The sequence below is a fragment of the Odocoileus virginianus genome, chromosome 8, assembly GCF_023699985.2.
Source record: "Odocoileus virginianus isolate 20LAN1187 ecotype Illinois chromosome 8, Ovbor_1.2, whole genome shotgun sequence".
Classification (NCBI taxonomy): domain Eukaryota; kingdom Metazoa; phylum Chordata; class Mammalia; order Artiodactyla; family Cervidae; genus Odocoileus; species Odocoileus virginianus.
The window spans coordinates 27199223-27209305 of NC_069681.1; the positions used below are offsets into that span (position 1 = coordinate 27199223).

Genomic DNA, 10083 nt, shown 5'->3' on the forward strand with positions numbered 1-10083 from the left:
GTTTACCGCGCCTGCGCACATCGTCTCCCTGACATCACAACCTCTGGACCCCGCAAGGTGCAGATGGCGCTTGCGCACACCATCCCCATTAAGTCGGGACCGCCCCGTCCACAGGTAAGCGACTGCGCCTGCGCGGGGAGCAGCTGCCGGAAGCGGGGGTGGCGGCGCCTGCGATTTCAGGTCAGGTAGGAGGCTCTTGCGTTGGGGGGGAGGGACCTCGGATTCCGGGGAGGGCCTAGAGGTGAGGCGAAGGCAGGACAAGTGTTGCCGAGGAGGCAGGGGCCGTGTCTCGTCTTCTCAGTCCGCAAACGCTGTGGTCTTGAGAGTTCAGGTTTCTCCTTGGTCCTTCGGTTCACCCGCCGGCGTCCCCAGGTGAGGGGGCGTCGATGCCCTGGCGACGCGCTGAGTTAGAAGCCCCGTCTCGGCTTCAGGGTGCTTGCTCGGGGCCCCACCCTTGGGACGTGGGGCGAGGGAGTGTAGTGCTTTTGACTCTCAAGAATCGTGTTGGCTGCTTGAATTACCAAGATTCTGGCGCCCACCCTGCCAACTGGGGACCCTCGTACGCAGTTGATGGGAGTAGTGTGGGCCCTTCAGTGATTTTGCACGGGAGTCTGGCCTGAGGGATATGAGCGAATGTGGGCTTGGAGGGAATGCTTGTTTCTCTTCTTACACTGGTTTTTTTCTCACGACTAATTTCTTTCTCCTGAGGTTCTTCCAGAATATCACAAAGTGCCGTGAAAGGTGGCTATTGTAATCCCTTTTGTCTTGTCGAGGGTTGTACAGTCACTTTCTCTCCAATAAAATAGCGTTGACTCCTCTCCCATATTCACAGAATAAAACCTCGCTAGTTTGTTTTGTTTTCACTTCAGGACGATCTAGGCAGCAGTTGAATGGATGATGAGTCATTATTAATATTAATTCTTGTATTCATTCTCTTAAGAGCTTTGCTTGGTACTTTGTAATATTTATGTTTTCAGTTTTGGTTTTTTTTTGAACCAACAAACACTATAGTACTGAAATCAGTCAGGGGCTTATTAAATGTCATATACTACGTTAAGCATCTTATGTAAATTGTCAGATGTCATCTAATTTACATGTAGTTATCAACCTCACTTCACACTTAAGGAAACTTAGAGAAGTTAAATAGTAGAGAAATTAAATAGTGCGTCATATCACACAGCTAATAAGTGTTAGACCTCACACTTAAACTCGGATTTATTGGACTTCTGAGCCCTAAGCACAAACTTGTTTGTTTTGTTTTTTCACAAATCAAAACCATCAGCTAAGATGCTCAGATTCCAAAAAATAAGAGTGTGTCAAAAAGTAGTGGAAATACTAATATTTGACTTTTTGTACAGTTTTCATAAGTAAAAATTTTCAAAGTGTGTTCTTTTTATATTAATTTTGGAATCTTGGTTATCTATGTGACAGCCTCAGGACCATGTATAGATCTGCGTCATTATGTGGTTCTCACCGCTCCTGTAATTTGAGTCCTTGCCTGGGACTTTCTCAGGGAAACTGACTTTCAGTTCGTGGTAGAATCTACAGACAGACCAGAACCCGTACACCAGACGAGCATTCAGAGAAGTGCTTCTCAACATACTTCATTTTATACATATTGTGTATGAATTGTGAACAGGGTGTTGTGTGTCATAATGTGCTGGGTTGAGGGAGCAGGTCTAACCAGGTGGTGCAGTCAGTTATGCAAATGAGACAGCAAGGGGAAGCCAACTCTGGTATTCCAAGATAAAAGACTCAGCATTGTGGTCTTCTGGCCTCATTGGCTGGGTAGAAATTGGGTTTCCTTTGCCAGGAATTTGACTGAGAAGGGAGGCTGTTTTTGCCTGTTGGCCCCCAAGTGGATGTTGTTCACCTTCCCCAAAGTGGTTATGACTGCTGAATGTTTTAACCAAACACCCCACCACTTGTGTGTTTGTGTGGGTGTGTGATCAGCTCCTGGCTTGCCCTGGTGTGCTTTTCCAGGAACTCAGCTCCACGTTTCAGTAATTCATTCAACAAACCGATGAACTCCTATGTGCCAATTATGTGGTACAAATTACACCAAATTCTAACCTCCAGAGACTGACAGTTTAGTAAATGTGGTATGGTGATTGATTCCTTGTGCCAACTGCTAGGTTACATGGCCTTGTGCTAACATTGTAAGATTCCCTTTCGTTTCCTGGGGTAGGGAATCTCCTGGACTCTGTACCACAAGGGATCTCCCCACTCCTGGAAGCAGCTCTGGCTCCCTGCCCTCTGAGCTACTTGAAAACTTGCCAAGAAGTGTCTGAAACTATAAGATAAGGCATTCTTCAGATTCTTAGAGTACACATTTTACTTAAATCTTTTTTGGGAAAGTGAAAGAGGAGAGTGAAAAAGTTGGCTTAAAGCTCAACATTCAGAAAACTAAGATCATGGCTTCCGGTCCCATCACTTCATGGCAAGTAGATGGGGAAACAGTGGCTGACTTTATTTTTGGGGGCTCCAAAATCACTGCAGATGGTGATTGCAGTCATGAAATTAAAAGACGCTTACTCCTTGGAGGGAAAGTTATGACCAACCTAGACAGCATATTAAAAAGCAGAGACATTATTTTGTCAACAAAGGTCTGTCTAGTCAAGGCTATGGTTTTTCAGTAGTCATGTATGGATGGATATGAGAGTTGGACTATGAAAGCTGAGCACCAAAGAATTGCTGCTTTTGAACTGTGGTGTTAGAGAAGACTCTTGAGAGTCCCTTTGACTGTAAGGAGATCCAACCAATCCATCCTGAAGGAGATCAGTCCTGGGTGTTCATTGGAAGGACTGATGTTGAAACTGAAACTCCAGTACTTTGGCCACCTGATGGGAAGAGCTGACTCATTGGAAAAGACCCTGATGCTGGGAAAGATTGAGGGCAGGAGGAGAAGGGGATGACAGAGGATGAGATGGTTGGATAGCATCACCGACTCAATGGACATGGGTTTGGGTAGACTCCTGGAGCTGGTGATGGACGGGGAGGCCTGGCGTGCTGTGGTTCATGGGGTCACAGAGTCAGACACGACTGAACAACTGAACTGAACTGAGTATATTTTAGTGTTACATACTTTAAACCATATTAAAATAGTTCTGTTATAGATTTTAATAGAACATGAACGAATATTTAAAGCTTCAAAGTAATTTTATGCTTGTGGCAAACACTTTAGCAAATATTCTAGACCCTAGTCCAGCAAGGTGGCCATTTTTTCCTGTGACTTTATTTTTTTTTTATTAATTTTTTAGAGAACTTCTTGCTGGTACAGGCATTTCATTAAAATACTTCTGGCATATAGACAGACATGACAACCTGAAACTGCATCCTCTATAAAGAACCTCAAAGAACTGTACAGTGGTGTAGCATAACCCATGTGGAACTTCTGTAGTAATTTTTGATATCCCCAAAGTGCAAAAAAAGCTAGCATTTACACAGCCCATACTGTGTGCCAACTACTATTTTAAGTACTTTACAAATATATGATAACTCATCACAAACCTATGAGGAAAGTACAAGAGTAGTTACTCCATTTACAGATGAAGAAGCTGAGCCAGAGATCAAGCAGTTTGCCTAAAGTCACATTGGTTACTTAGGCTCTCAGGTCTTTGCTCTTAGAGTTGATTAATGTGAAGCCTTTGGCCGGTGATATTTATTATTTTTTAAAAATGAATTTTGCTTTAAAGATACACTGAAAACTGCTTTATGTTTATTTGTACTTAGGTGGTGGTGGTGGTATCTGGCTCTTGCAACCTCATGGACGGTAGCCCACGGGCTCCTCTGTCCATGGGATTTCCCAGGCAGGAATACTGGAGTGGGTTGCCATTTACTTCTCCACCTCAGTGACTTTAGAAGATTCTGCAGTGAGAAGCTCTGTCTCATGGCATTTTACTTTTGTTATGTTTTTATTAAAGCAATTAGCACTTTATAATCATTCCCATAGCATCCTCTTTTCATTACAGAATGTGTACCTAAAGCAGAAGCATACTGTATTTACCCGTAGCACAGTATCTAGCCCATATGTAGTCAGCAGGTGGTTTGAGGATTACTGACATGAGAATATGAGCCAAAAAGCTGTGCTAATGAATCTAAATTTGTGAAACTGTATGAACTGTGATGCTAGAGTTGAGAGATAGGTAAAGTTAGAATTTTATGGGGAGGGTATTTTGATTTGGGCTCTGGCTGCCAGAGTGACTTGTCAGAGCAGTGAAGTGATAGTGAACAATCATAGACTTTGTCAGGAAGGAGAGGGTGCTTATTTGGAGGGGAAGGGGTCTGGATTATCTATGCACAAGGTCAGTTCAGCCAAATTTCAATTCAAACCAGTGATTTGGTAAAAACATGATTTTAAGAAGTTTTTTTCCTACATATAATGGATAAACAACAAGGTCCTCCTGTATAGCACAGGGAACTATATTCAATATCCTGTGATAAACCATAATAAAAAAAAGGAAAAAATTACATACACACATATATAATTGAATCACTTTGCAGCAGAAATATACACAGCATTGTAAATCAGCCATAATAAAAAATGAGCTAAAATGTGAAAAATTGTAAAAAAAAAAAAAAAAGATTGTTTCTGATGCTGTATGATGGTGGTCTGAAAGAAAAAGAAGAGAAATACAAGAAAAGACCTCAGGAGCCCAGAAATGAACTGGGATTGAAGCAAAATAGTTGATTATCATTCACTGTAGAGGTTGCAAAGAGATGTCATTTATAGCATTGATCTGTTTTCATTTAATAAATGTTACTGAACATTTATTATAAACCACACACTCTCTATAAGGTCTTTACATTAAATATTTAGTCGAGTTTTATCTTTTAAAGTTACTCTCTTTTTGCTTTACCAGATAAATCAGAAGATTCACCATCGCTTCTATGGCTGCCTCACAAACCTCACAGACTGTTGCATCTCATGTTCCTTTTGCAGATTTATGTTCAACTTTAGAACGAATACAGAAAAGTAAAGGGCGTGCAGAAAAAGTCAGACACTTCAAAGAATTTTTAGATTCTTGGAGAAAATTTCACGATGCCCTTCATAAGAACCAAAAAGATGTCACAGATTCTTTTTATCCAGCCATGAGACTTATTCTTCCTCAGCTGGAAAGAGAGAGAATGGCCTATGGAATCAAAGAAACTATGCTGGCTAAGCTTTATATTGAATTGCTTAACTTGCCTCGAGATGGAAAAGATGCCCTTAAACTTTTGAACTATAGAACACCGACTGGAACCCGTGGAGACGCTGGAGACTTTGCGATGATTGCATACTTTGTATTGAAACCCAGATGTCTACAGAAAGGAAGCCTAAGCATTCAGCAAGTAAATGACATTTTAGACTCCATCGCCAGCAATAATTCTGCCAAAAGGAAAGACTTAATGAAGAAGAGTGTTCTTCAGCTTATAACTCAGAGTTCAGCACTTGAACAAAAGTGGCTGATACGGATGATTGTCAAGGACCTAAAGCTTGGCTGTAGTCAGCAAACTATATTTTCTGTTTTTCACAGTGATGCTGCTGAGTTGCATAATGTCACCACAGATCTGGAGAAGGTCTGTAGGCAGCTGCACGATCCTTCAGTGGGACTCAGTGACATTTCGATCACCCTATTCTCTGCCTTTAAACCCATGCTGGCCGCTATAGCAGATATCGAGCGAATTGAGAAGGACATGAAACACCAGAGTTTCTACATCGAAACCAAGCTGGACGGCGAGCGGATGCAGATGCACAAGGATGGGGATGTGTACCGGTACTTCTCTCGCAATGGGTATAACTATGAGGACCAGTTTGGTGCTTCCCCACAGGAAGGGTCCCTCACACCATTCATTCATAATGCATTCAAAATAGATGTGCTGAACTGTATCCTCGATGGTGAGATGATGGCCTACAACCCTAACACACAGACTTTTATGCAAAAGGGGAATAAGTTTGATATCAAAAGAATGGTGGAAGATTCTGAGCTGCAGACTTGTTATTGTGTTTTTGATGTGTTGATGGTTAATGATAAAAAGCTAGGACATGAGACCCTGAGAAAGAGGTATGAAATTCTTAATAGTGTTTTCACACCCATACCAGGTAGGATAGAAATAGTGCAGAAAACACAAGCTCATACCAAGAAAGAAGTAATTGATGCTTTGAATGAAGCGATAGATAAAAGAGAAGAGGGGATCATGGTAAAACACCCGCTGTCCATTTACAAGCCGGATAAAAGAGGTGAAGGATGGTTAAAAATTAAACCAGAGTATGTCAATGGACTGATGGATGAGCTGGACATCTTAATCATTGGGGGCTACTGGGGGAAGGGTGCCCGGGGTGGGATGATGTCTCATTTTTTGTGTGCTGTGGCGGAGAAGCCCCCTTCTGGTGAAAAACCCTCAGTGTTTCATACTCTGTGTCGCGTTGGCTCGGGTTACACCATGAAAGAACTGTATGACCTGGGTTTGAAGTTGGCCAAACACTGGAAGCCTTTTCATAGGAAAGCCCCACCAAGCAACATTCTGTGTGGAACAGAGAAGCCAGAGGTGTACATCGAGCCTTGCAATTCAGTCATTGTTCAGGTTAAGGCCACAGAGATCGTCCCCAGTGACATGTATAAAACCGGCTGCACGTTGCGTTTTCCACGGATTGAGAAGATAAGAGAAGACAAAGAATGGTATGAATGTACATCCCTGGAGGACTTAGAGCAACTTCGAGGGAAAGCCTGTGGAAAGCTCGCATCCAAACACCTTTACATGGGTGGCGATGACGAACCACAAGAGAAAAAGCGGAAAGCTGCCCCAAAGATGAAGAAAGTCATTGGAATTATCGAGCACCTAAAAGCTCCCAACCTTTCTAACGTAAACAGGGTTTCTACTGTGTTTGAAGACGTGGAGTTTTGTGTCATGAGTGGAACCAGCAGTCATCCCAAGCCTGACCTGGAGAACAGAATCGCCGAACTGGGTGGTTACATAGTACAGAATCCAGGCCCAGACACGTACTGTGTGATCGCAGGGTCTGAGAACATTCGAGTGAAGAATATCATCTCTTCAGATAAACACGATGTCGTCAAGCCAGAGTGGCTGCTAGAGTGTTTTAGGACCAGAAGCTGTGTGCCCTGGCAACCCCACTTCATGATCCACATGTGCCCGTCAACAAAGCACCACTTTGCCCAGGAATACGACCAATATGGGGATAGTTACTTTGTCGACACAGATTTGCACCAACTGAAGGAAGTCTTTTCAGGAATTAAAAATGCTGGTGAGCAGACTCCTGGGGAGATGAGTCCTGTGATTGCTGATTTGGAACACAGGTATTCCTGGGCCAGTGCACCTCTTAGCTTGTTTAGACACCACACCGTTTATTTGGACTTGTATGCTGTCATCAATGACTTAAGTACCAGAATCAAGGGAGCTAGGTTAGCCATCACAGCCTTGGAACTTCGATTTCATGGAGCGCAGGTAGTTTCTTGTTTGGCTGAGGAGGTGTCTCACGTGATTGTTGGGGAGGACCAGAGTCGGGTTGCAGACTTGAAAGCTATCCGAAGGACTCTTAAGAGGAAGTTTAAAATCTTACAAGAACGTTGGGTCACTCTGTCAATAGACAAGTGTGAATTACAGGAGGAAAATCGATATTTGGTCTGAAGCTGGCTTTCCTAGTGAGGCAAGCCTCAGATCTGACCAACTCATTACAACAGATTATCATGATAAAATGTTAAACTATGTTTTATTTTCATCTTTTAAAAATCTGCATAAAAAGTATTACTAGATACAGTCATCATAACTTTAGATATAGAAAAGACACCCAGTAGCCCAATGTCAAGAAAGAAAATTTTTTAGCAGTGTAGTATTTCATTATTTTTATGACCAAGATGAAATAAAAAGTTTAACATTATAGTATCGTTATACAAATATAAAATTTTGACTCATATTAACAAAATAGATTTTAACAAAATAGATTTAGAAGCTTTTAGTCCTTTTAGTGACCTAAACAGGATTTTCTGAAGTCAAATAAAATTTTTAATAATGGTTTTTGTCTAATAAAAGCATTGCAAGAAAAATATTAGTTGGCATATTTGGATTTGTGAATACATCTTTTTAAGTTGAAGGCTAAAATTCCTCTTTTAAATGTGAAAGGTGAACAAGTTTATTATTTAAGGTTAAGTCAGGCTCACGAATAAAATACCTTGTTAATCATCAGGATGGGTATGCATAATCATGTTCGAGTCTTAACAACCCCATGGACTGTAGCCTGCCAGGCTCATCTGTCCATGGGATTTTCCAGGCAAGAATATGGGAGTGGGTTGCCATTTCCTCCAAGGAATCTTCCCAACCCAGGAATTGAACCCATGTCTTCCACATCCCCTGCATTGGCAGGCGGATTCTTTACCATTGCACCACCTTAAGAGCACCTTGTTAATTATGTTATTAGCTGAATCAGGGGAGACTGAGTCATGGTCTAAAAACTTAAAAGTTAGATCAGTTTGATTTTTTAATTCTCTTGCAATTTTAAATGTACTTGGCCTCCACTTAATTTTTTTTTCTAAAATAGAGCATATTTTAAAGAAAATATTTTTATATGAATTTGTACTTCAGTATAAATAGTATTCACAAAGAGTGGTTTTCCCACATATGGCCCATTGGAAAGGTATTGGAATGGTATGTGTGTTGTAGCTTTCTCTACAGAGAAGTAAATTGCTTTGATTTTTTTAAATAACTTATTTTTTCTTAGATTATTTAAAGTATGTAGTATGTGCAAATATAAATATATTATGTCTGGATTTATGTACCAAATATGTAAAACCAAAATATACCAAATTTTGGAATGCAGCCTATACATTTTGAAAAATATGTTTCATGACATCAGTTAAATACTTGGAATTTAGTACTTGAGAAACTGTGTGTAGATTGTTTGTAAGTAGTTATTTTATCCAAACAGAGGAACAAATGTATGTTATTTTGTTGTATTTCTTAATTTAAATAAAATATTTAATTTGCTATTAAAATAATTTCATGTTTATTTTCAAAAATTCATAATTGTTATTTTAGTCAAGTAGATGTTAAGGCAGCAATGTCATTTTGAATGATTTAAGTCAGTTCATGTTGAACGTCCTTTGTGTTTCATATTACTAAATGAGCTTTATTAAAAATTTTAAATTTGTACAGTTTTATACAATGTCTGTTGAGAAAAATTGCAAAATATGTGTAGTGAAGAGAAAAGTACACAGTTTTACCACCAAAGATAGTAACATCTACTATTTTAGGTTATTGATGATAAGGCAAGTACAGAATACGTGTTTTCAGTCTCAACAAGTATAAAAGAAGCTCTCATGCTTCGTATGATTAGCTCTTCTCAGTGAGTGGTGAGAACATTTACGGTCCCTGAGCAGTCCCGGTTGCTGCACCTTATTCCGTTGACTGGCCTGTGATGTGCCGCAGCTGGCCCTCACTGGGTTCCAGGCCACTTCACCTTGTCACCTGTACTTCTTTCCTAGCGGGCATTGCAGTAAATTGTTTACGTTATTAGAAATGGGATTGCTGATTCCAAGTTACGTATTTTTCAGTGATCTGAAACACATTGTGAAATTCTGGCAAGAATGCCTTTTTAGAGTCTCCTCGTCTTTAAATGCTGGAGAGTTCAGTGTCTAGACCTGTTCTCCCTCTTTTCAGTCCACAAGTGTTCGAATCCTGCCCAGTGGCTTTAAATGAGCTAATGACTCCCACATTTCTTTAGTTCCAGTTTCTTTGCTTACCTTGAGTTCACATATCTGACCATTTACATAGCATCACATGAAATCACGTGGCCCTCTCAACCTGTCCAACCATAACTATTATTTTTTTTTATCATAGAAGAAAATGGTAAATACAACAAGGAGGCTGACAATGAACCTGTATGTGCATATCACCCATTATCAACAATTAGCAGTCTTTTTCATATGTATAGACCTCTGAATTATTTTGAAGCAGCCTTAGATCACATAATTTCATTGATATTTTGTAGTAGACTTCTTGATTTCTCAAACACCTTTTAAAAAAAATTTATGTTGAAGCGTAGCTGATTAACAATGTTTGTCAGTTTCAGGTGTATAGCAAAGTGACTCA

The 10083-nt window shown here is 40.5% G+C and overlaps 1 protein-coding gene across 5 annotated transcripts; it reads left to right on the top strand.

Annotated features, from left to right (window-relative positions):
• The first annotated feature begins 23 nt into the window (after positions 1-23).
• On the top strand, positions 24-8990 carry LIG4 (DNA ligase 4). Of its 5 annotated transcripts, none has more exons than XM_020911367.2 (2): positions 24-114; positions 4863-8990. In XM_020911367.2, the coding sequence occupies exon 2, from the start codon at positions 4891-4893 to the stop codon at positions 7624-7626; it is 2736 nt and encodes a 911-aa protein (XP_020767026.1). In that variant the 5' UTR covers positions 24-114; positions 4863-4890; the 3' UTR covers positions 7627-8990. The 5 variants fall into 5 exon arrangements, with proteins under 5 accessions (XP_020767026.1, XP_020767028.1, XP_020767027.1 ...); XM_020911369.2 differs by lacking the exon at positions 24-114 and adding an exon at positions 121-185; XM_020911368.2 differs by lacking the exon at positions 24-114 and adding an exon at positions 133-180.
• The last annotated feature ends 1093 nt before the right edge of the window (positions 8991-10083 follow it).

Coding starts and splice junctions, on each gene's coding strand:
- LIG4 (XM_020911367.2), top strand. CDS start 4,891: ATGGCTGCCTCACAAACCTCACAGACTGTTGCATCTCATGTTCCTTTT.